This window comes from Pteropus vampyrus, unplaced genomic scaffold (genome assembly GCF_000151845.1).
Source record: "Pteropus vampyrus isolate Shadow unplaced genomic scaffold, Pvam_2.0 Scaffold81, whole genome shotgun sequence".
In the NCBI taxonomy this organism is placed as follows: domain Eukaryota; kingdom Metazoa; phylum Chordata; class Mammalia; order Chiroptera; family Pteropodidae; genus Pteropus; species Pteropus vampyrus.
In genome coordinates, this window is record NW_011888862.1 from 368610 (window position 1) to 395407 (window position 26798).

The following is a 26798-nucleotide window of genomic DNA, read 5'->3' on the forward strand; positions in this document are numbered from 1 at the left end:
GGTTAAAATTAGGAGCAAAATCCAGGATCTTGCCCCCTTCCCCTTGACTTCTGCCCTAGTGATCTTTGGGTGAACCCATGTTTAGTTAACACCATTTCATAAAACACCCAGTGCACATTAACGGCATTAGAGAGTAAGAAAATAACTATGTGTATAGCCCATTAAGCAAAAGAAAATACCATTATATTATCATCAATCTGTAAAACTATGCACATATTTCTATTGAACTTGAAAGGTGCAGGCAGAAGGTAATGTTCCATTAAGTTACGCGATGAGACTCGGAGAATTAAAAAAGTATAAAAATGATGTTTCTCAGAACAATGTTAACCTGCCCCACTGCATGCATCATATCATACATGTTAAAGCCGAAGCTATATTTCATGAGAAAATAGATGTTGTCATTAGCTATTGCAGATCAAGACGTCACAGGCATTTGATCATAGGGGTCACCCCTTCCTCGGTAACACCTCCCAGGAAATGTTAAACTACGTTCTACATGAGAATTTTTTCTGAAATTGACACAATCGGGTTTGTAAAAAGCCAAAGTGTGGCGATGAATTTTAAATTATTCTCCCCCCCCCACCCCATGAGTTGGTTTTGACATCTGGAGGGTATTTTCAAGGTAATGCTGATCTGTGTTTATATAACAGAGGTAGCCTGGTAGAATTTCCTGTACCATTCATCAATGGGAATGAGATCATAATGATCAGGTATCATTTATCATAAATAATTATTAATGGGGTTGTAATTATTTAGACACTGGATTCCATCCCAGATTAATACAGCACGTTAATTAACTAGAAATGTTTGTTCTTTTGCACCTGTAAAAATTCATTGTATTTTCTTTTGGGCTTTTATCTTGCCTCAGTGTAGCTAAAAACTGTAAATACCAGTTTTTGGCCCAGAGCTGAGTGGGGAGGAAGGATTTGTTCTCCATCCTCTGGCAGGACGTTGGAACAGGAAAAGGTTCTGGGCAAAGAGAATTGTGAGGATCACAATAGAACAAAGCTTACTTGGTTGGCTACTAGAGGTACCACTGTTGGGAAGAATAAGACAGCCAAGCTTGTGATTTCACTTCAGATTTCAGTTGATTTCTACCAACCAATACTACAAAGGACTTAGATGCAATGCATTACTTACCTAAAATTGAATTGAAAGGTTTTTTTAATAAATACAAAGTGTTTTAGCATCCTTAGGTCAAAGATAACACTGTTATCATACTCGTCATTTTCAGATCATGCAGTTTTAAAGCTGTTTAAAGCAAGGATTAAGCTATCACCCACGAAGTACACCACTGTAAGCCCTAAGGAATAACTATAAAGTTTTGAAAATAGAGCATGGTGGTTAAGAGCAGGGATCATCAACAAACTACAACCAAATCTAGTCCTCTGCTTATTTTTATAAATGAAGTTTTACCGATGCACGGCCACACCCACTCATGGATGTATGGTCTAAAGCTGTTTTCTCATTACAAGTAGAGTTGAGTAGTTGCGATGAAAATCACCTGGCCTGCAAAAGCAGAAATATTGGCTTTCTGGCCCTGTGCAGACAAGGTTTGTAGACTCTCGGTTAAGAGCTTGCACCCTGATTGCAGACCTCCTAACTATGCTACCTAGGAACTCTGTGACCTTGTGTCCTTGGGTGTGTGCTCCAGTCATCCCATCTGTAAAATGGGATACTAGCACCTCCCTCTACAGGGTTCTCAGGATGAATAAATGAGTTAACGTTTGTAAAATGCTTAGACCAGTGCCTGGCACATAGTTGTGGCTGGATGAGGGCTGGTTAAATAAAAACAAAATAGCTCCCTTTTTGAACAACAGCAAGCAGGTATTTGTGATACAGCCGGCCAGAGTACGGGGTACATACAGTCTGTGGCTGTGGAACAGGCAAGGTCAGCTTTGGCAGGTTAACTTGGTGAGGTAAACTTAATTCCAATACAGAATGCACCCTGACCTTCGCCCTTAGGCTTAGAGAACTCACTGGGCTAAAGTCACTGGACTGGATCTACCAGACCTATTGAAATGATTCTCAGTCTGTGATCACTGCTTCACTTCAGCCCTTAGCTCTCAGCCATTTGCACCAACTGGCCCGGTCTAGAATCACAAAACATACAAGGTAACGGAAATTAATTTTTTTAAATGATGAAGAGTAATGTTTTAGAATAGATATTGGCAAACTTTTTCTGCAAAGGGCCAGAGAATTAATACCTTGGCTTTGTGGACCATTGGATTGCATCTTAACCGCTCAGCTGTGCTGCGTGGCTCAAAGGTAGCTATCGACAATATGGAAAAGAATGGGCATCACTATATTCCCATAAACCTTTATTTACAAAAAACAGGCAGCCAGCCAGGTTTGGCCCAAGCACTGTAGTCTGCTGACTCGTGTTTTAAGACATGAAAGAGCAGTGTCGGCATACTGGCTCTCCCAGAGACCAGGACTCTGATCATCTTAGCTGCAATTCTGGCCCTAAATAAAAAGTGGATGGACTTAAAACAAGTTATTTTTCTTATTGGTGGAATGGTAGATTAGATAATTGCTTGGCAAATAAATATTCACTCCATCCTTTCACCTCCATGAGAAGAATATACTTCCTTGCGCCACTGCCTTTGGGCTTGGCCATGTGACTGGCCAATGAGAAGTTAGTAGACTGTGATGCAAGCAGAAGCTGGAAGTACGCTTGCATAGTTGCGCTCGCACTCTTGGGCTTCTTGAGAAGGACATGGCCTGGGTAGCCCACATATCCAAAGAGGATGAAGAGACATACAGAACAGACCTAGATCCAACCTACAGCTTAAAGCAAAGCCTAGTAGAGATTCGTCTTGATCGGCTGACCCACAGATGTGGGCGTTAGCGTACAATAATAAATGACTGTTGTTTGAGGCCACTGAGTTTCGAGGTGTTTGTTATGCAGCATTACTGTAGCAACAGCTGACTGATAAAGTTTTTCTGCATATTATTCTTCAAGATGGATCCTGGTATGGGTTGAGGCTCTGACAAAGTACAGAAACAGATGTACCTTTTTATAACTGAGGACAACAAATATAATTGCCTACCATGTGCTTCCACTTATGACCACTTCCCAGTAATGCCGGCCACTATCAATGAACACGTTTCCAGCTACGCCGTAGCTCCCTTGGCTGGTGAAGCGTTCAGGTGTGTGACTCTTTTTGGATGATGACTCGTCACGTTCTACTGTCAAGTTATCGTGGGACACCTTTAGCTTTCGATGTGCAGATTTGGGGTCCAGTTTAAATGGTTGGCCTGGAAACAAGTTTATAAAACAAAAAAGGGAGGAGAAAAAGGACTGTTTATTTTAACGTGAAAAACAACATATTTTCAGAATCAGATTTTCCAAAGTCATGACGTCTTAAAGATATATTCTACAGAACTAACCTCAGTGTATGTATTTATTCATTTTTTCCTACTTAATCTCTAAAAATGTTTCCTTCTTTACCAGCAGAAACATTGAGAGGAGAAATTAGCTTAATGGTTGAAAGCCTGTGTCTTAAACACGTATATCAGGAGTCAAATAGAGTTATTTGAAATCAAGGATTTGGGTTAAATGAGAGTCCTTTTGAAAAACAGTGAATTGTTCCTGTTGACTGGCCGGCAACCCTACAACAAGGCACCACACTGACACGCTCCAATTCACTTTTTCTTGGGTGGTCTTATGCAAAGAAATACCATGTTAGATAACATATTTCTAGATCAAAAAGATATAAAGAGAAAAGAGGATAAAACAAAACACATGTGAGCAGAGACAGAGAGAGAGATGACAATGTCATAAGACGTATGCGTAAGCCAGATCATTCTTTGTTGTGGGGGTATCTTGTGTATTATGGGATGTTTCTCATCATCCTTGGCCTCCACCCACTAGCTGCCAGTAGCATCCACCTCAGTTGTGACAACCAAAAATGTCTCCAGACACTGCTAAATGTCCCCTGAACGGGGAGGGGAAGAATCACCCCCAACTGAGAACCAAAGACCTAGTAAAATAAAGAACCGAGGAAGGTTATTAATTTGCTAATCTCTTACAGAAAACAATATTATCTGCCATTTACAGAGCCCCAACTATGTGTCAGACTTCCTATACATATTCTAACTCTCACAAGAACCCCTCCGGGAGTTTTGTTTTAAAAATGAAAAGCCTGGAGCGCAGAGAGATTCATGGTCTCACGGTCGGTCGTTAAGGGGTAGAGTCAGTTTTGGAACCCAGCAATCGCTGATGCAAAATCCACTACTCCTCACCGGTTGTGTACTTGCTTGTTTGAGGCTGTCAGCGATGCCTGAGACAGACGAAAGGAGAAGAAAGGGGGACAGAGGTCGCTAGAAGGAGAGCAGATGAGAGATGACAGCTCTGCTGAGCTCCCGGCACTTACTGTTTGTCTTCAACTTCCCGGGCTCGCTGCTGCGGCTGCCCGCCTGGTTGATGGCCTTGACGACGAAGATGTACTTGGTGCCGCTCTGCAGACCGTGCACGGTGTAGTGGTTCTGTTTGATGTTGGGCACGATCATCCAGCTATCGGCCGAGTTACACAGACCTGCGAGGCAAACCAGACAAGGTGCAGTTCTTTGGCGCAAGCAAGGGGCAATGTCGGCATCATTTTAGGTTATTTCAACCATAAGTAGAGTGCTTTGTCACTTCTTAGGGACACAGTCCATAAACTTGAATGCTCAGTGTCTTGCCTCCAGAAGGAGGTCAACCCGTATTTATTATTATATATTCCCGTTGTGTGCTCTACGTGGAAAAACCACTTAACAATTATTATCCTGCAAATTCTATTCAGTATGCATAGGAGCAGGAAAGGTGGCTCTGTTCAGGACCTTAAGCTTGGATTATGTGCATGATACGTTATTAGGTGCTGCAGGGGATGAGAAGAAAGCAGCAGGTACCCACCGATGCCTCCCCCTACACCCCCACCCTCATTCTCATTATGGTGATCATTACATTTTTAGATCTTATCAATTCTAAGATTCACGGAAGGTGAGAAAAGACTCTAGTCATATATGAGGAGTTGACTTAACAAACGTAGATATAGTGGATTGCATCGTTGCTTCTAATTCCTCACCCCACCCCTGGATCCAGGTCTAAGTGACTTGGCAGTTGCTCCCTTTAAAGAGATGGAACATATGCCCTTATCACATGGCTTTGGATGGCCACGTGACTGGCTCTGGCCAACAGAATGAGGCCAAAATGACAATGTGGAAGTTGCAAGAGTAGGCATTACAAGGGCTTGAGAGCATCTGCTGCCCTCTTGTGCCTCTGCCATTGCCGTTGGGAGACCATTCCCCTGATAGTCTTGCTCATACCGATAGGTCAAGAGATGCAGGGAACAGCTCTACTGTCCAGCCAATGCAGGAGTAAGGCCAGCAGAGACTGGCCGACTCCAAGTCAACTTCTGACAGAGGAGCTAAGAAAATGACCATCAGTGTTGTTTGTGATCCAGCATTAGTGTGGCCTTAGTTAACCGATTCAAGTGGCATGTTCCTAGGAGAACCCTGGGACAGTGGCACCTATGGGCAGCTCAGGGCCCAGCGTGGGTCTTAGAAAAGCATCAGTAGGGATTTGACCAGCTGCATCCCTTGCGTGGCTGATTTCAGAGTTGAGTGGGGCTGCTAGTCTGGCTGCATTCTGCAGGATGTGGGTTGGGGAGCAGGCTGAGAACTGATGATGCTTGGAAGAACATGCAGGAAGCCCGTCTTGTTTTGCAGCTGGCTGATGCTGAAAACATCTCTCTGGTATGGGGTCCAACTCTCCTCTCTCCCCTCCCCACCCATCAATCTCTACTCTGATAGAACTTCTTCCCGGCTCCCTGGTGACTGGGCTGTCATGAAGTTTCCTGACTCTGGTGAATTTCCTTCCCCGGTTCTTGGTAGAGGCCGGACCCCCCACTTCCGGAGGGCCTCTAAACTCACTTCCTCTTCCTTCCCTTTCAGTGGATTTGCAAGTCAAAGGGTTAGTTCTTTTGATCTTGAGGCAACTTATACCTTACCATACTCTCAAGAAGCAGTCCCTTATTCTTTCTTTGGCCTCACCTCTTTGAGAATCTAATAAAACATTTCTGTAGAAAGAAGTTCACATATACATATCCATACCAACCCACAGAAATTTATTTGCATAGAATTTCAAGGCATTCATACCCCATGAAGTCTCTCTTTGAAACCTACTAAATACTTTGTCCAACTTTTGAGTTAAATATTATTGATAGCGGTCTCACGGTTGAGAACTTAAAAAGTATTTTGTGAATTGTGAAAATTGACCTCTTATGATTTGTATCTTGAATGCACAGCATTTTCAGACACACTTCTGTGAGTCTTTAAAATATATCTGTATACATTTGGCTTCGTGAATTTTCTATCATCTATTTACGTTTCCACCTGGGAACATTTTCACCCAGGAGGACTGCCAGATTTGACAAAGCCAGCCCAAAGCAAGGAAATAATGTGAGACTCACAGAAAAAATTGTGTGTGTTCATGTCTGGAGATATAGTACAGTAACTAAGGCACCATCCACCCCCCGACCCCACCCCCAATTTCCCCAGCTCTATGTTTTCCTACAAACTCTCACCTGTGTGAGACCGAGGAAAACATTCACAAATAGTTTAGTAACATGGGACTCTCCCTACTACGTTTCGCTTTTGATAATTTCTCACCTTACCTTCTCCTTGAACGTAGCTGTGATAAACTCAATGCTTCTAGATAGTGTGACAGCCAAAAGGCAGATTTTGATGCAAACCAAAGAAAGGGTCATTTTGAATGCTGAGCCCCAAGAATCCCCTACAACAAGGCACCACACTGACACGCTCCAATTCGCTTTTTCTTGGGTGGTCTTATGCAAAGAAATACCATGTTAGATAACATATTTCTAGATCAAAAAGATATAAAGAGAAAAGAGGATAAAACAAAACACATGTGAGCAGAGACAGAGAGAGAGATGACAATGTCATAAGACGTATGCGTAAGCCAGATCATTCTTTGTTGTGGGGGTATCTTGTGTATTATGGGATGTTTCTCATCATCCTTGGCCTCCACCCACTAGCTGCCAGTAGCATCCACCTCAGTTGTGACAACCAAAAATGTCTCCAGACACTGCTAAATGTCCCCTGAACGGGGAGGGGGAGAATCACCCCCAACTGAGAACCAAAGACCTAGTAAAATAAAGAACCGAGGAAGGTTATTAATTTGCTAATCTCTTACAGAAAACAATATTATCTGCCATTTACAGAGCCCCAACTATGTGTCAGACTTCCTATACATATTCTAACTCTCACGAGAACCCCTCCGGGAGTTTTCTTTTAAAAATGAAAAGCCTGGAGCGCAGAGAGATTCATGGTCTCACAGTCGGTCGTTAAGGGGTAGAGTCAGTTTTGGAACCCAGCAATCGCTGATGCAAAATCCACTACTCCTCACCGGTTGTGTACTTGCTTGTTTGAGGCTGTCAGCGATGCCTGAGACAGACGAAAGGAGAAGAAAGGGGGACAGAGGTCGCTAGAAGGAGAGCAGATGAGAGATGACAGCTCTGCTGAGCTCCCGGCACTTACTGTTTGTCTTCAACTTCCCGGGCTCGCTGCTGCGGCTGCCCGCCTGGTTGATGGCCTTGACGACGAAGATGTACTTGGTGCCGCTCTGCAGACCGTGCACGGTGTAGTGGTTCTGTTTGATGTTGGGCACGATCATCCAGCTATCGGCCGAGTTACACAGACCTGCGAGGCAAACCAGACAAGGTGCAGTTCTTTGGCGCAAGCAAGGGGCAATGTCGGCATCATTTTAGGTTATTTCAACCATAAGTAGAGTGCTTTGTCACTTCTTAGGGACACAGTCCATAAACTTGAATGCTCAGTGTCTTGCCTCCAGAAGGAGGTCAACCCGTATTTATTATTATATATTCCCGTTGTGTGCTCTACGTGGAAAAACCACTTAACAATTATTATCCTGCAAATTCTATTCAGTATGCATAGGAGCAGGAAAGGTGGCTCTGTTCAGGACCTTAAGCTTGGATTATGTGCATGATACGTTATTAGGTGCTGCAGGGGATGAGAAGAAAGCAGCAGGTACCCACCGATGCCTCCCCCTACACCCCCACCCTCATTCTCATTATGGTGATCATTACATTTTTAGATCTTATCAATTCTAAGATTCACGGAAGGTGAGAAAAGACTCTAGTCATATATGAGGAGTTGACTTAACAAACGTAGATATAGTGGATTGCATCGTTGCTTCTAATTCCTCACCCCACCCCTGGATCCAGGTCTAAGTGACTTGGCAGTTGCTCCCTTTAAAGAGATGGAACATATGCCCTTATCACATGGCTTTGGATGGCCACGTGACTGGCTCTGGCCAACAGAATGAGGCCAAAATGACAATGTGGAAGTTGCAAGAGTAGGCATTACAAGGGCTTGAGAGCATCTGCTGCCCTCTTGTGCCTCTGCCATTGCCGTTGGGAGACCATTCCCCTGATAGTCTTGCTCATACCGATAGGTCAAGAGATGCAGGGAACAGCTCTACTGTCCAGCCAATGCAGGAGTAAGGCCAGCAGAGACTGGCCGACTCCAAGTCAACTTCTGACAGAGGAGCTAAGAAAATGACCATCAGTGTTGTTTGTGATCCAGCATTAGTGTGGCCTTAGTTAACCGATTCAAGTGGCATGTTCCTAGGAGAACCCTGGGACAGTGGCACCTATGGGCAGCTCAGGGCCCAGCGTGGGTCTTAGAAAAGCATCAGTAGGGATTTGACCAGCTGCATCCCTTGCGTGGCTGATTTCAGAGTTGAGTGGGGCTGCTAGTCTGGCTGCATTCTGCAGGATGTGGGTTGGGGAGCAGGCTGAGAACTGATGATGCTTGGAAGAACATGCAGGAAGCCCGTCTTGTTTTGCAGCTGGCTGATGCTGAAAACATCTCTCTGGTATGGGGTCCAACTCTCCTCTCTCCCCTCCCCACCCATCAATCTCTACTCTGATAGAACTTCTTCCCGGCTCCCTGGTGACTGGGCTGTCATGAAGTTTCCTGACTCTGGTGAATTTCCTTCCCCGGTTCTTGGTAGAGGCCGGACCCCCCACTTCCGGAGGGCCTCTAAACTCACTTCCTCTTCCTTCCCTTTCAGTGGATTTGCAAGTCAAAGGGTTAGTTCTTTTGATCTTGAGGCAACTTATACCTTACCATACTCTCAAGAAGCAGTCCCTTATTCTTTCTTTGGCCTCACCTCTTTGAGAATCTAATAAAACATTTCTGTAGAAAGAAGTTCACATATACATATCCATACCAACCCACAGAAATTTATTTGCATAGAATTTCAAGGCATTCATACCCCATGAAGTCTCTCTTTGAAACCTACTAAATACTTTGTCCAACTTTTGAGTTAAATATTATTGATAGCGGTCTCACGGTTGAGAACTTAAAAAGTATTTTGTGAATTGTGAAAATTGACCTCTTATGATTTGTATCTTGAATGCACAGCATTTTCAGACACACTTCTGTGAGTCTTTAAAATATATCTGTATACATTTGGCTTCGTGAATTTTCTATCATCTATTTACGTTTCCACCTGGGAACATTTTCACCCAGGAGGACTGCCAGATTTGACAAAGCCAGCCCAAAGCAAGGAAATAATGTGAGACTCACAGAAAAAATTGTGTGTGCTCATGTCTGGAGATATAGTACAGTAACTAAGGCACCATCCACCCCCCGACCCCACCCCCAATTTCCCCAGCTCTGTGTTTTCCTACAAACTCTCACCTGTGTGAGACCGAGGAAAACATTCAGAAATAGTTTAGTAACATGGGACTCTCCCTACTACGTTTCGCTTTTGATAATTTCTCACCTTACCTTCTCCTTGAACATAGCTGTGATAAACTCAATGCTTCTAGATAGTGTGACAGCCAAAAGGCAGATTTTGATGCAAACCAAAGAAAGGGTCATTTTGAACGCTGAGCCCCAAGAATCCCGTAACTCCTTTTAGATATTTAATCATATTACAATAATAAAACAGAAACAACGAGCTTTTCTAGTGCCTAGGATAATCCATTCATATTCCTAGACCTTTGTCAACAGCAGTCAGGCATGAATGAAAACAAGAGCAGCATTCAGTAGAATCAATGAGAATCCTATCAATGTCACTGTGTTTACACTGTTCCTGTTGAATTGCATATGTCACAGTAAAATGACTATTATGGTCAAAGAAAGCAAATGTAAAAAATGTTTCAATTAACTTTACATCACTGTACAATCTGAAAGCTAGGTTTAATATGGTGGGGAATGCTTTCAGCAACATCATAAAGCAGATGTCTGGACTTGCTGCAAACTACCACTTGGCCTACAATCCGGTCTTAACCCAACAAAAAACACTTAATGTCACAGGAACTTTTTCCAAACCAAAAAGGGACCCTGACTATCCTGATTATTTTGAAGAGGTCGCTAATTTTTTCCTTGAATATTAAAAGAACAAAATGTTTATGAAGTAGTATAATTTCATTGGAAAGCTTTATACTGGGACAATCTATCTTCATGAATACTAATAACAATTACTATTTAGGCTTAACTTTATATTATTACTATTGCCAGGATAATAATTGAGAAGTTGATTAAAAATGCCAAGAAAGCGACATTGACCATTTTCTTTTGGGGGCTGGAGCAAGTGGGGTGCCTTGGAGTACACCATTATTGCGTTGCTAGTGTTGGTCTTACGCCAGCACCACTTAACTTCTTGCATATGGCGCCAAGTACAGACTTTTCTGCCTCGATATCCCACTGTGTCAGGACTATTGACCAGGTTTTATTCATCTCTTTATGAAACACCCACTAACTATCTTGACTGAAACTTCACTTTTCTCCAAATTCATTTTCAATCATCTTTTAGGGTAGTCCAACATTCACCTTCTCCTAATCCAGCTCAAAGTATTAAAACAACAATGGAATTTGGAAGATAATTAGTCCATAATGAAACTTAATTGAGGTTTTTAATTTTGTATAGTTTTTTCCTCATTCACGATGGGTCAGAAGCACTTCCCTACATAAAGCCATTAGGATTACAAGATCCTAATTACATTTGGGATTACAGCCTTGTATAACAACTGCCATCTTGCTGTAAAACATGATGTATGAAACATTATGCAACATGGACACCCTTCTGAGAGGCTGCACACCAGCTTCTAACATCCTTTGTCTAACAGATTGCAGAGATCAGCAGTGAACATTCTTTTCCTTCTTCTCTATAAAAAGTATATGTTTAATACCTTTCACGAATGTTTTCAGAATGACTAAAATAAATTAAATACAGATAACTTCTTTGCCATGAAGGCTTGAAGAAATGAAATCTTTTGACTTTTACTACTAATAAAAATAGGCTGCTGGGAAAAGTCCCCAATTTCAGATTTTAAATGACGCATTAAAAGGAGTTTTGGAAAAAAAGAGAAAGCGCTGTACAATTAAATATACATCTATTTGTTAATGAGAAATTCATTAACATCTGTAATCATGAGTCTATTAATAAAAATGGAAAATAACAAATTTGTAATGTCATTAATTTTGCATATGAATGTATGAATTTGATTAGTGGGAACCTTTTTACAAGATTGCAAAGCTCCATAGATATTATGTAATTCTCCTTTACTAAAGTCAGTTGAGGGCAATTAACTAGAATTTATTATGACAAGTGAAGGAATCATGAACTAGAGACAGTAGATTTCCTAGTGGCATAAGGACTGAGCCCGTTTTTGAGCATTATATCTTCTAATTTGCAGTAGAATTTTACCACTACATCTTGTCATTCAATATAAGATCTGCAAAGGATATTCCTCCAAATGGTAGGAAAGATGGACAAACAACATTCAAGGAAGCCTTTGTCATGAAGATTGTGTAAAATGCTATGTAGATAACCCTGGCAAATTACATGATTGACCTTTATGACAAAAAAAATCAGCCTTTAAAAAATGCAACGATGGGTGAGTACAGTCTATATTTTTGTAGGAGTAGTAACTTTGAATATCTATGTTCTACCACTGTGGCAATCACAGAGCTAAGGCCTTAACCATGTGAGGTTAAAACATTACCTCTTCTTACAGATGAGAATACAGATTCAGACGATGTTAGATAATTCGCCCCAAATTATAGAGCTAGTGAGGTCCAAAGTTCGGATTCAAATTCAGGTCTCTCTCAGTGGCTACAAATTCGTATGATATTTCAGAAAAAAAATACTTGGCAAATGCTTGCGTTTCAGTTAACCTTTTCCTCTAAATTCTTTGTTGTAATTTGATCCTGTAGGCATCAGGTCATTATTACATTGGTTTGATGGACATTAAAGAAATGAACAAATCCCGGTACTAGCAAGCTGACAAGAGCACCCCAGTTAGATGAGCACCTGAAGTTTCACTGCTTTCTATCTGTCCTGAGAGAACAGCCTTTCTGGTATCCGTGCATTCAATAAAGCAGATCCATAATCTTTATGAAGCCTTTTGCACTTATTTTTCTTGCAGCAACTGTTTTCTGAGAACAAAATACCTTCTCTGGAATCACCCAGTATAAAGCTCTGAGTTCATGATGCTCAGGGGTGTTGCTATTGTTGGATTGCTGTAGGCATGGCCTTTTCTCATTTATTCCATTTATGCATCTTGTTTTGGTATTATTTTCCATGCCAACAGCATGGAAATCAAGTTAGTTACATTTAGCCGCCTGAGAAACTCTAAGTTTTAAGCAACAGATACCTTCCTTTAGTTTTGGGGATGGAGTGAAGAACTGGTATTGAGTTAGGGTTCTAGAGTAGATGGCCTTCTGGCTCCACTTCCTTACTCCTCCCTGTATCCACTCCCTCTGCCATGTAACCTTGTAGGCTCTCTCGTTCTGACTCTGGGCTTACCCACAGGGGTTGCTTGGCCAATAGCATGTCAGCTAACATGTAAACATGATGCTTGAGCTATTGCAGGAGAGAGCTATACAGCAGTTGGGTGGCCCCAAGTATCAGCCTGACGTGTGGGGGAGCCTAACCAAGATCTGCAGGAACCCCCAGCTGAACCCCAGCTGGTTCCAGATGCACAAGCCATAAACGTTTATTGTTCTCTACTACTTAGGTTCTGTAGTTGTTTAGCAAAAGTCAACTGATACAAGGCCCATCAGTCCAGGTCCAAATGCCGTGATAATTTGACTCAAGAAATTTCAGGAGAGATATAACCATATGTGGTGGACGCACACTTGGGTGGCCCCTGTGATTTCAACTCCATACTATTCATAACTTAGTGTAATCCTCTCTCCTTGAGTGTAGACAGGACCTGTGACCTGCTTCTAATGAACGGAATATGGCAAAAGACAAAGGTCTTATCACCTTTACCATTCTGTGATATTACATTATATGGCAAAGATGAAGGGAGTTTGCAGGTGTAACTAAGATCCCTATTCAGCTGACTTTGAGTTAATCAAAAGGAATATCCTTCTGGGTGGGTATGACTTAATCAGGCGATTCCTTTAAAGGAGGCTTTAGAGGTGAAATACTGGAAGTAGCAAAGTCTCTGTCTCTCTGTCTCTCTGTCTGTCTCTGTCTCTGTCTCTGTCCCTCTCTCTCGTTCTCCTTTCTGGCTTTAAAGAAACAAGCATCCGTGAATTCTACAACTATAATGGAATTAATTCTGACAACAACCTGAGGGAGCTAGGAAATGGACTCTTCCTTAATTGGACCTCCATATGTGAATGCGGCCCAGTCGACACATTGCCTTCAGCCTTATGGACCCTAAGAAGAGGACCCAGTTAAACTGTGCCCAGAATCCTGACCTATGGAAACTGTGAAATAATAAATGGGTATTGTTTTAAGCTGCTAAGTTTTGGAAACATTTTTACATGGCCATAGAAAGCTGATATAATTTTTCCTAGATCAAGCAAAAATAATTTCAGACAAATATAACATTCCTCAAGCGGGCCAAGAAGCATCCTTTAGCTATAAAGTGACTCCAAATGTTTCTTTTTCTAGTTACATTATTCACTCAGCAACAGATGTTGCTTCTTTCAATACTCTGTGTGTTTTCAGAGAACCTTCTGTGTTTTGAGTCTGACACAATGTTTGTTGATCCCAATTCACTTTCTGCAAGGAATCATCTCTCCATTTTCTACCTGCTCTTCTCAAACCTTTGTACTCCAATTTTCTCTGATTGCCTTGGAATTTCTGATCATCTTTTGAATTCCATCTTTTTCAAATGAATGTTTGATACAATCTCTGGTTCAGATTACCCAGTGTGGTAGTAATGTCCATACCATAACACTGAGTAAATAATTCTTTAAGTGGGGCAAAAAGAAATAAATTACAGTTGCTTCTTTTTGCTGTTTTCCCTTCTATGCTGTATAGTATTAATAGTATGTGGGTTAGTGTGTTCAATTACATTCTAAGTATTTAGAATGCAATTATGTAAATGCTATTTGTTCACCTTGCTTTAAATCAGGGTTTCTCCACCTCAGCACTACTGACACTTTGGGCCAGATAATTCTTTGTCTTGTGTGTGGGTGATGTTCTTGTGCTTTGTGGGATATTTCCTATCATCCCTAGTCTCTACGAACTAGATGCTAGTAGCTCCCCCCCCCCAGGTTTTGAGACCCAGAAATATCTCAAGACATTGTCAAATGTTCCCCAGGGGAAAAGTTGCCTCCGACTGAGAATTTTAAATGAAGGAGTGACTATTTAATATGATATTAGCGATTATCGAGTAATTTGTATTTCAGGTTCGTGGTGAAGCATAATTGAAGGTTGAAAATCTTACTATACTTTAATTTCATGTTAAGTTTATGGTATATGTATCCTAGATCTATAAAATAGAATAAGCTCATACAGCTGGAAACATAAGTTTTAAAAAATCATATGTCACCTCTCTGAAGGGCAATTTGGCAATGTCAACCAAAATTAAAGTGCAAATAATCTTTGTTCAGACAATTCCATCTCAAGAGATCGATTTGCAGATATAATTCCCTATGTATTATATGAAAGGAGAGATATTCAAGGATATTCACTGAGGTATTGCTTATAAGGGCAAAAGATTGGAAACAAAGTAAATATACATCAATAGAATATGTGATAAATAAATTAGGGTACTATGCTGCCTCAAAAAGAAGTGAAGCAGTTCTTTATTTGTGCTGGAATAGAATGGTCTATCAGTATAATATTTAGTGAAAAAAAGCAATGTGAACAACTGTGTATAGCACGCTACTTTCGTGTTCCTAAAAATATGTCTGTGTGTGTGTATGTGTGAGTGTATGTGTGAGTGTATGTATATCGTAGTCTATAAACAGACTATCTCAGGAAAGATGAATGAGAAATGTATCTGGTATAGTGCATAACTCTGGAACCGTGGTGGCTGGTAGAGTGAAAAACATCCAATTTTCACTGTATATGCATTTCATATATTGTTATATAGCGTTTGTGCATTACTTACTGAAATGGAAGATTTTAGACAGTTAGTATTTCTCCATGATTTATAGCAGGGCATGTAAAACTGGGAAAGAAGAATAATACCAGAAGAATCCAAAATCCAGGAAGGACAGCAAAATGATGCCTAACCACTGCAAAACCAGTGCTTCTCAGACTTGCTCCCAAAAGCATTTCAGTAATGTAATGATGTTTCAGGACAGTAATGATGTTTCCTGGGAATATGGACTGGAGCTACAAGTCTTTCTGAAATTATCTTCTCCTTTCCTTCTCCATCGCCAGTGCCATTTATTTGCAGGTCCTGGCTATCTCTGCCTCCGTGAATTCCTATGAATCCCCTAATTCATGTCTCTGCTTCTAGTCTTGCTCTGTTCCACTCCATCCTCCACAGTGCTGCCTGAGTCAGCTTCTAATTGTACATCTGATCACACTACTGCTATGCACGACTCCTAAGTCCATAGGGTAAAAATCCAAACATGGTGTGGCCTGGATAGCCCTTGCTCATCTGTGGGTTAGGATTAAACGAATGATGAGTAAGAACATGCACTTTCTTGAATCAGACCTGTAGGAGTTTGACCCCGCTTGTATTTCTCTATGTTCATTTCTCACTGTCTTCATTCGTCTCTCTAGTCAGGATTAATTAGATGAGATCTCCCAATATGCCCTACCATTTTATGTCTCTCTAGGTTTGCTTATGATGACGTAGCTGTCTGATATCCCCTTAACTTGCTGGTATTTACCCACTTTCTTTCAAGACTTACTTTAACCATCACTGCTCCCAAGAACTTTTTGTTGACCCACCATCTCTGCCCTCTCCATATTTCCTACCTACTCAAATAGCTTGCCAAAGCTCTTTTCAGTGTTTCATGATCTCCCCCTTTCACTCCAAAATTATACATTCTCAGAAAATGTAAGATTTTAATAAAAGCTTCCCAGGCAGGCCAATTAGGGAGTAGAAGGGCAGAGGGTTGAGGAGGACAAGTTGGGAAAGGGAAATATAAGAAAGGCAGTGGAAACCATTCGTTGGTATGGGTCATTTATGCTTTAGTCACTTAGAAGCGTGTCTTTCTGCATCTCTCTTTTAAATTAATCCTAAACGATACCTCTGTTTTAAGTATCGAGTGCCTCAGAGTTACTTGTGCCAGGAAAGAACAGTGTAGTTAAGAGATACAGTAAGAGCACATGAAGTTAATATGGATTTATTTAAAACGTTTCTTTGTTGAGAAGTGACTGCTATTCCGTTCTACTTTGACATATTCTATTTATTTGCTAAACACGTTTCAAACTTGCTCCCTTGACAAGCCATTTCATCTGGTCCTTTGCCATTTACTCAACTCAACTGAAATAACTCCGTGGGTGGGGAGGAGTGCTTCCTCTGTTATCATCAATCTGGCCAGCTACTGCTGTTGCTCGAGACCATCAAATCATCCCAGATACTAAATAGCCCATGAGTTCCAGGACAGAGGGGATTCTCTCTTTCAAATAAGGCCTGAAATTCTTCCCAGGTGGAGGGCAATTACTAACATCGCAAATGACTGCCCTGCTCTCCTCTAAATGGGACAAGGTATTTGGTGTTCTTTGGCTATTCATTTTATTAACTCCTTTTTTTTTAAATTGTGAAATAACACTCAGAAAAATACATAAAATTCAATGGATGATATGATGACTAAACCATGTACATCCCACCCAAAAAGTGTTAACCCCACGGACCCCCATATTTCTTCCCCAGTATTGCCATGCCCCTCCCATCTCAGAAGTAGCCATCATCCTGAATTTTACTTATAGTTCTTAAACCTATGTATACATCTCTAAATGAAAGTTTATTTTTACCTTCAAGTTATGCGTGTATAAATGGACTGCATATTTTTTTTTTTGTTTCTTGCTTTTTTCCCATTAACAATATGTTTGTAAGATTCATCTATGTAGTTTGCTAGAGATCATTCATTTTCATCATGATTTGGCCAGTTATTTTTACTAGTATAGTACAAGTGAGTACTATCATGTTCTTGGTTAGGAAAGACAAGTCAATAAATATTATGCATTCTTTCCTCCCTTGTCTTCCCCTGATGTTTAAATTCAGAAAAGCAATCTATCTGAAAACAGTCACCAGATAAAGAAATCGATAAGGCATGCAATACTCACTAACAACATTGGCTTGTCCGGTGAATATGGTATACTGGAGCTCATAGGACACCACACTGAATTCGTCATCGGAGGTCCAATGAACAGTGATGGTGTCATAGGAAGCTGTGCAGAGCTCTTCTCTAATTGTGGGAGGGTTGGGAGCTGTGGGCATCAAGAATGTTCATTAATGAAGACGCAGACACCTCTGGGATACATTTCCGAGGAGTGCTGGACCGTCGAAGCAGGCCTTTCTAAACAGATCCATGAGGTCTACTATCATTGAGATGGTAACCCCAACCTAAGGAACATTTGGTTGGCTTGCTATCACTGGGATTTTTATTCGGTAGTGTGACTTCGGCCTGCAGTATGGACTTACCTCTCTTTATCCTAAAAGCATGTTTAGGAGGTTAAACAAATAAGATTCTCTCCTCCGTGAAGAAAACATGTTAACAAAAAGTAAACCAGATAAACTTTTGTAATTTCATCCACATTGCAGGCAAGGCAAACTTTTTTGGTAAAGGGCTAGATGGTAAATATTTTAGGCTTTGCGGACTCTGTTGCAACAACTTAACTCTGCCTTTGCATCATGAAAGAAGCCAAAGACAATTTGTACTCAAATGGACATGGCCAGGTTCCAGTAAAACCTTATTTACAAAAACAAGTGAGGGCTAGATTTGGTCTGTGAGCCAAAGTTTGCCAACTTCTGAGCTACATGATGCCACATATTTTTATATTTAAAATTGCACCCAATTGGAAAAGTACCAAAGTTTTTTATCCCATAACATATCAGCCAAATAACTGTTTGAAAATCTTTCATTAGATGTTTTGATGCCTTATTAAAAAATTATTAGTGTGGCCCTATTTTCTTCTCATTTTTCAATTTATCGGTGATATTTCAAATAAGAACATGATTAGCAATCCATCATATCTAAACAGTACATTTTCCTTCCCCAAGAAAAACATGATTCCTTGGCATTTGGTTAACTTCATCGCTGGAGAAGGCTGCTGTTTTATGTCTTGAACACATTCTGGAGCAGAGAAGTCTACATCCTACCAAAATAACGATTTTAAATTGACTTCTACTGGACTGATTTCAGTAACTGGTTTTATGAGAAGAGTTTGTGAGCAAGAAAAAGGCTAGACAGTGAGTGCTTTGCACTAGCAATAATGTTTCAGACAGGGCTTGGCAAACTATGGCTATGGGCCAAAACTGGCCCACTGCCTGTTTTTGTAAATAAAGTTTTATTGGAACACAGCCAGGCTCATTCATTTATATATTGACTACGGCTGCTTTTGTGCAACAGCAGAGTTGAGTAGTTGTGACCGTATGTCCTGCACAGCCCCAAATATTTACCATTTGGCCCTTTACAGTCAAAGTTTGCTGACCCCTGGTTTAGAGAATCAATCTAGGCCTTTATTTCAACTCTCTTTACACCAGAACCTAACTTTGAAAGGAGAAACATACCTGCATTCTATAGGTTAGTGGCCACCTTTTGCTTACACTACTATAGAATTCCTGAGTCCTAAACACATCCAAAGAGGGGAGAAAGTTTATGAAAATGGTAAACTTAAAACTTTGATTATTTTAGTATTCTTCACTTTGCCACCTAAAGACATATTCAGGACACGTATCATACAAAGTAAGGAACTTTTATGTCTGCTGTATAAAGTCACTTAGTCTCGCTTTGCCTATTGGTTATTGAATACCTACACGTGGCAGGCGCTGTGTTAAGTTGTGTATTATGACAGAAGGGCTCTAAAGAGCCCTTAGAGTGTTCTTTCTGGAATATGTGTTTATACATCTGTCTCCTGAAGTAGCCACATGTAAGATTCAGTGTCATATGCTGTGACTTGGATGTGGATAAATCAATGACACCAATCAGGAGATGCATTCTGTGGGGGAGGCCCAGCTGCATCGTAAAACATGCTTTTTATCCATGTGGTCTCTGTTAGTGTGGGGTCATCCTGCATGGATCGGTGGAGAAATACTTATTCTCCCATAATCTAAATAGTTCATTAAGCTATTTAGATTGTGGAAAGATTTTGTTCTTTCTGCATTGCAATATATGATTAAATATAAAGAAAACATGTTCAAAATAGGTAAGCAGCTGTGAGATACATGGCAGTAGCTGCAATCGTGGAGGAAATGTCACCTCTCTGGGTTATTAACTTGACATACCACTTAGAGGCATGTCAGAAGGGGAAAATACTTGTTTTCACAACCAAGCAGGCTAACACTGTTTCGATCATAAACCCAGTGGGTTTGTCCTAAAACGTCAATACATGATTTACTGTAAATGAGAACAGCAGCATGCTGCCAATTTCAATATTCATGGAATGAGTACCAGGGCTGTTATTTTCTTGCCTCTATCATAAATAAGACGCAAGAAATGGTGGTCTAATACTCCACGAACACTTCATTTCCTGCTTACAAATGTCTGATAAACTATTTGGACTTGGCAATATCAGCCAAGCATCCCATGTTATGGTCGGGATCAATGTTATGTCTACAAATGGGCCAAATTTGTATTTGAGGTTAACGGCTAAGAAGGCATAATAGCAGGTACCCCATATGGGCTTTAGTCTGGCATAAACAGCCATCGGAATGATATATGGTGCTCACATTACTAGTCAGTGCAAACTACTTTCACAATCTCCCTTTTAATCAGTACTTTGGCATTCCAAGAGCGATTAGAATAGGTGTGCAGCACTGAAATAGCATTAAATAATTATTGGGAAATGGGGAGGACATATTCCTGTCAATGAGATACCAATTTTATGCAGAATGGCCAAGTGCCCGGCCAAACATTTTTTTCAGACTTTTTTTGCACTTGGGCATGACTTCGTGACATGGATCCGGCCCACAAGACACAAGCGAAAGTTTGCTGGATGGGTCTTCAGAGTAAGCCTTTTCTCTTCCAGATAAACAAAGACAAACTTGGCTGACAGCGTTTTCTGTCATTATCTCCCCCTCTGCCCCTCTCTTTTTGTCTATAGCTTGAATATAATGTTTGGAAGTGGCATAGCCACATTGTGATCATGTGTCCAAAAGGCAACACAATGAACATGGCAGAGCAGAAAAAGAGAAAGAGTCTGGGGTCTGAGGTCATCACTGAACGGCTGCCCGATCCTGGTTCACATGCCTCTGTTCTCCTGTTTCATGATAATGAATATTCCTTGATGGGTTCGTCACTGCTAATTGGATTTTCTTTTGTTGCAACTATGCTCATTTCCAAATGATATAAGAAAAAAGGAGATTTTTTTTTTTTTTAAACAGGATGCCATCACGAAAATCAGCTCGGCCAGAGAAACCCCTAGACCTGCACTGTCTAATACAGTAGCCACAAACTACATGTGGCCCTTTAAATTTCAATTACATTTAATTGAGGTTAAATAAAAACTCACTAGCCACATTTCAAGTTTTCCATAGCTGCATGTGGCTAGCAGCTACCATATTGGATAGTACAGATATGCAATGTTTCTATTGTCGTAGAAAGTGCTAGTGGATAGTGTTAGTTTAGATAAATCTCAGAGTTAAAAGCTTAAAAAAGGAGGGCAGTAAATTCACGAATATTTGAAACTAAGTTTGGTTCTTTATGACAAATGCTTTGTGAGTTGGTTTCTTTCTTCTTTAATAGGAATGGTATGGTTCGAAAGAAGAATGACATAAGATAGGAAGTTTGTGGGATGACTTGCTTGCCTCCTTGTAAATGCACAAAGGCTAAAAACAGCACCTTGGGGCCTTGCAATGAAAAACACTGATCTTCTGGGTACAATGCTCCCTGAATGTAGAACTCCTTGCTTTCTATCCACAGGCTGTAAAAACAAACATCACACCATGCTCCCACTCTCCCACAAACATGCACATAGAATTAAAGTTGAGAAGCTGATGCCGTGTGCAGTAAGGGATGTGGTCTCTTGAGGGCTACATGTCCTAAGTTCAGTGCACATCTGGTTTTACTGTATATATGGAGCTTTCCTGAAGTCATAAGCGCCAGTGGCTTTGGCTAACACAAATAAGGTCGTCTAAACAGTCCACATGCTACCAGCTAATGTTTTTAGTTCCCACTTTAGAGGTTAACAGCAAAGAAAAACTTGGAAGCATGGTTAGAAATAGGAGTAGCCTGAGGTTTTATTTTACTGTTGTTGCTTTTGTTTTTCAAGCTTGACTCCCCCCCCCGCCCCCGCACAAAAAGCCTATAAGAAAGCACAGGATTGAAACATGGCACCAGGAATTCAAATGCGATTTTTAGGATGTTTGCCATAGTGACCTTTGCCAAGACGAAACTCAGTCTTTTACTAGAAAAGGCAGAGGTCTTTGGAGTCTGTACGGACTCAAGCCAAATCCTGCTTCTGCCACTCCCTAGCTATCTTACCTCTAGCAAGACGGATGGCCTTCATCATTTGCAAAATGAAGACTATAACACTTGACCTCAGTTTGATGTTGTGAAGATTAAACAAAGTCACAAATACAAAGAGCTAGAGCAGGATAGATAGCCAATCAGTTAGCTGCCATTTTTTATTCTGCCAAGGCGCTATTGAGAGTCAGATGCCTTGCTGACATGAAATGAAAAACAGCAATGCTACCCTATGTATCTCTTTGATGGCCAACAGAGCTATCCTTTGAGTTACGCACACTCTGAGAATAAGGGAAATAGTAGTAAGTATGCTTTTAATGAGAGATTCTCTTTTTTTGTGTGTGTGCCCTCGATTCAGTCTTGGACTGTGTTGCTTTGGTTGAAAAAGAGTGCCAGAAAATGTTTGCAGGAATATTAGACTCCATTCCTAAATCAGAAGCCTACATCTCTGGTGTTTAGGGAATTGATCTGGTGGCAAAGTATTTGTGTCACTGACTATATACAATGTCAAAGAAAACACAAAAGACAATACCTGTAAGGTAATCCAGACATTCTAGCAATTTCTTCTCTCGGGAAAAATCTAAGGCAAAGGTGTCAAATGTGTCATTGAGGTTGATTTCAGGAATTAGGACCTGGGATGAAGCAGTTGCCATGGAGACTCTGTAATTTTAAACAAAACAACTTTTTTAGAAACGTCAAGATGGCTGTTACCATACCTGCATAGGAATGAAAAAAATAAAAAGAAATATCATAAAAAAAAAAAGAGTGCGGTTTTTACTCACAAGCTTTAAAAGAATCTCGGAATGGCACAACACAACAACACGATGCAAATGAATTCAAGCTCAAAGAAAAGGCAAAGGAATTGGAAAAACAGCAGAATGGCTTCCCCCTTCCCTTTTACTATTGGAAAAAAATTCCCCACGGAGGCAAAAGAATATTCATATTTCATGTTGCTGTGTATTTAACAGCCTGGCCCCATCACATCTAACCCCAGCGAGAGGCACATAGCTCCAGGCATTTCTTCACACATCTGTCTGGGAAACTGTTTGTTCCTTTCAGACTCGACCCTGCTCCACTTCAAAGAGGAGTCTCCAAAATCTCAAACTGCATAAAAGGCAAAGTGAAGATTAAAAAAGAATGTTTCCAGATATTGGATTAGTTTAATCAATTACTAGCCTCTTTCTAAAATAAACATTAAAAAAGAAATTTTGTCTGGCTCGTTCTCATTCTCCTTGTATTCATTTTCTTTTACCATATTCCCAGCAGATGCCATGGAAAATATTCATGAGCTTTCTCACAAATTCCCCCAATGGATGTACTGTTTCTCCTCTTCATTTAGGATCGCTAGTTAAGAGCTTTCATTTATAAACCATAGAGCAAGGTACTGCTAAGTACCAATCTCCCGCTATGGACCCTCGAGTTGATTTGGAAAGTTCAGTTATTAATAGCGGAACATTTGGAGTCATTAAAAAATGCAAGTGTTCTCTTAAAAACAAGAAAATTGTGGCATGATGCAAACCACTTCTGAGCATATCGAACTATGCAGACTTATCATCTTGTGGACTTTGGTATTTCATTAAGTTCGGTAAACACCACCAAGGACCTACTGTGTGTAGGGTGCTGGGAATTTTTGAGCAAAGAAACATTATCTGAGATAATTTAGCTCTAAATCTAGTTACTCATTTTCTAATTAAGGGCATTGATGCTCATGTGTACAAGGCCACAAAGCTAGCTGGTAGCAGCCAGGAGAATTATTCCAGGTCTATATTCTTACATTGGATCTAGAAAAATGTCAACCTGGTTACCCCAAGAGATATATCTCAACAAATATTAACTAACCTCTTAAAGTGTGCCATGTACTGAAGAGTCCAAAATATTTGCACCAATGCATAAAAGTTCAAAGAAATGGCTACAGTGCCATTCGAACACTTCAAATAAAAATTTTAAAGTGAAACCCCAATTAATTCTGTTTCATGATGTCCAGGAAGGAGCTTGTTCTGAAACAAGCGGTTAACTTTTGATGGCACGTCTTTGTCGCGCATGCGTGGCACAGAACTTGTGTTCGACAGGTTAGAGGACTTCAATTGCTCCGAGCAGATGATCTTTGCTTTAGCATTTCCTCTGTCCACTGGCAGATCCCTCTGTTTAGGTTCATCTAAAACAGATTTCATTCTCAAGTTTCTCCTGGTCGGATGGTCCATAAACAATTAAGTAAAACATGCCTTGGTCAAGTGCCTGACGTTTTGATGGTGAGAACTTTGTGGGTTAGGAATGAAAAGGATGAAAGTTCCTGAGCCTGGGAGCCAAAGACTGACAGCAAGACTCTTTGGAGATTACTGCAGCTTTTAACACCAACACATTTTTTTGATGGAAAGATATTTATCTTTGGCTACAATTTCAAATTCTTAATTGGAGTGACAGGCAAGGGGAGATCTGCCAAATTCAACATCTTAGGCCATGTTTTCATTCCCCAAATCCTTGTTGACCATCTTCTTGCCCTTCAGATAAGTTGCCAAAATTCACCTGGGCCATTAGTGCTATGGAACTTTCTCAATTCTTTGCTTTCAAACTCATGTTGTGCACATGTGTGCGTATGCTTGTGGGTGTGTGTGTTAAGCTCTTAACATACTGAGACAAATAAGGGCATTGTGTCTCAGCTGGATGTTTAAGAGGGTGGGCTGCACGTTACTCCCTATTTCTACTTCGACTTTGATGCTCCTAATCTCCATGACACTCAGTTGCTAGCAGCCACACGGGGCCAGTTTTCCCGAACGTGGACGTGTCTAAAACCACAATGCTCACAGGGTTTCTGCCCAACAGCCAATGCCAGGGGAAGATGCTCTACCCTTCCCATGTAATATCCCCTCCTGCCCCATGCCTGACCTGACAATGGCATTTAAATAGGTCTCTCTGAGGCGGGCACTCTACAACGCATGTCACCATGGTAAAACCTGGTGAGGTCTCACAAAAACAACACAGGGTTTACTTTGGTCAGTTCAGGATTTCCCAAGTGCATTTGGCTCTGGAACTTTGTTGTTGTTTTAATACCAAGTAACACCCTACAGAACACACTTCAAAAACCATTCATCAGATGTGCTCTAATTCTTGTAATCAAGTGATATCTTTCCAGTGCTGAAAACTGAAGTTCTTGGCTTTGTAGTCTTGGAAAGTCGGATGGCTCCTTGAACTGCCTGTTCAGAGGGAATTTTCTTTTTACCATCTTCTTGACACAGATAATTTGCTACTAAAAGTGACTTTAATTTTATATTTCTCATACGTACTAGACCAACTTCCTTATGCTTGGATTTAGTGAAGAGCTCTGTTTATTTAATGTAATTTTATAAAGCTGCATAGACAATCATACCAAAGACCTATATATTAGTGTGGCTTGAGACTACAGTATATGATACAATCCATCTGCATCCATTTAGTGAGTGAAAAAGAAGAAAATTAGCATTTGTTGCGTGTTCACCTTGAGACAGGAACTGGGCTAATATTTTTACTATATTATTTCATTTTATCTCTAAAACGACCATGTTATTTTAGGTAGGAATAATTGGCCCTGTTTTATAGATTCCTTCGCTCATTCATTCATGTCAGGCAGGTCACTATGTGCTGGGACTACAATGGTAAAAACAAGATGGTATGAATCCTTCTTGCTGGGAGCTATGAACAGAAGTAGACTCATGAGTGTTAAGGAGCAGTCCCAAGGCTATCCATAATTACTACTAAGCAATAGCACAGAGCCAAACGCTCGATTCCAAAGCATATGCATTCCTACCATGTAAAGTTTGAGTTCCTCTCTTTTTTTTTTTTGATGTTTCTGAATTGAACAACGTTTTGCAGCTTGATTCAGCTTGTAGGTGAACATATCTACTTTAAGTGATTCAATGAAGCAGGAGAAAAAATCGCATCCAAGTCTCTCTTTAGGAAGGCCTGCAGCATTTAAAGTTTGTTGTGGGCTTTCCACCCTTGAAGAGAAGAATAAAAAATGGTTTAGCGTACACAGGTGGCAAAGCGCAAGGCAGACACAGTAGGAGGCAGAGAATCACGAAGTCACGCCGTAGAGAAGAATGTGAAGAGTTGAAGAATAGAGAAAGGTAGATGGAGACCAACATTGGTATAGATAGACAAGGAAGGATCATACTGACATCCTGCAAGATGCAAACATAAATCCCATGAACGTTATTGAATACCTATGACGCTTAAGGCGCATTCTTAGGAGTTGTCGGCGATGTTATCACAACTACTGATAGAGGTAGCTATTATGAGCCAAATTTTTTAAGGAGACGATAGCTTATGAATAAATCCAAAGAGTCACAGTTAAAAAGTGGCAGTGCTGGGATGTGGACCCAGGTTTCCCAACTTCTAGTTCCAGCCCAGAGTCCTTTTTTGCATTCCGGTTGCTGGAAAAACAGAAAGGCTCAGGGATCAACCAAGAGGACTGACAAATAGAGATGGAGAGAGGGAGGGAGATGCAGAAACAGTGGGACACAGACCTCTAGCAAATTTTTACAGGCACTGTGTAGTCAAACTTGACGGCAATTTAGAATTCTCATAAGCAGTAGGCCAACTTTCTTATGCCTGGATTTAGTGGATAGTTTTGCTTATTTAAACATCATTTTCTGAAAGTGTGCATACTGTTACACCAAGAACTATACATTAGTGAGGCTTGAGAATATAGTATATAATATAATTCATTTATAGAAAGGGAGATTGGTCATGTTTCCATTCTTGATGAGACAGGCTTGTTATAGGTAGGGGTGAATGGGACCAGATACGACCAGCTGTATCTGATGTAGATCGTATGTAGGCATTCATGTGCTTATGTTATGCTTCAAATACAGGTCTTCTTTCAGAATGTTCTACCTTAACTGTTATGGGGCCACATTATCTCCCCTCGCTAAGTGAGGAGTTTTTCATGT

General features: G+C 40.7%; 1 protein-coding gene across 4 annotated transcripts in view; it reads right to left on the bottom strand.

Annotated features, from left to right (window-relative positions):
* MID1 (midline 1) overlaps positions 1-26798 on the bottom strand; it is a 582697-nt gene that overhangs the window by 9256 nt on the left and 546643 nt on the right. For all 4 annotated transcript variants that reach the window (XM_023532275.1, XM_011362904.2, XM_023532276.1 and 1 more), the window contains 4 exons: positions 22406-22533; positions 17534-17677; positions 7543-7704; positions 3054-3261 (listed from right to left, as the gene is read on the bottom strand). In XM_023532275.1, the coding sequence (XP_023388043.1) occupies positions 3054-3261; positions 7543-7704; positions 17534-17677; positions 22406-22533 (642 nt within the window). The remainder of the gene's footprint in view (positions 1-3053; positions 3262-7542; positions 7705-17533; positions 17678-22405; positions 22534-26798) is intronic.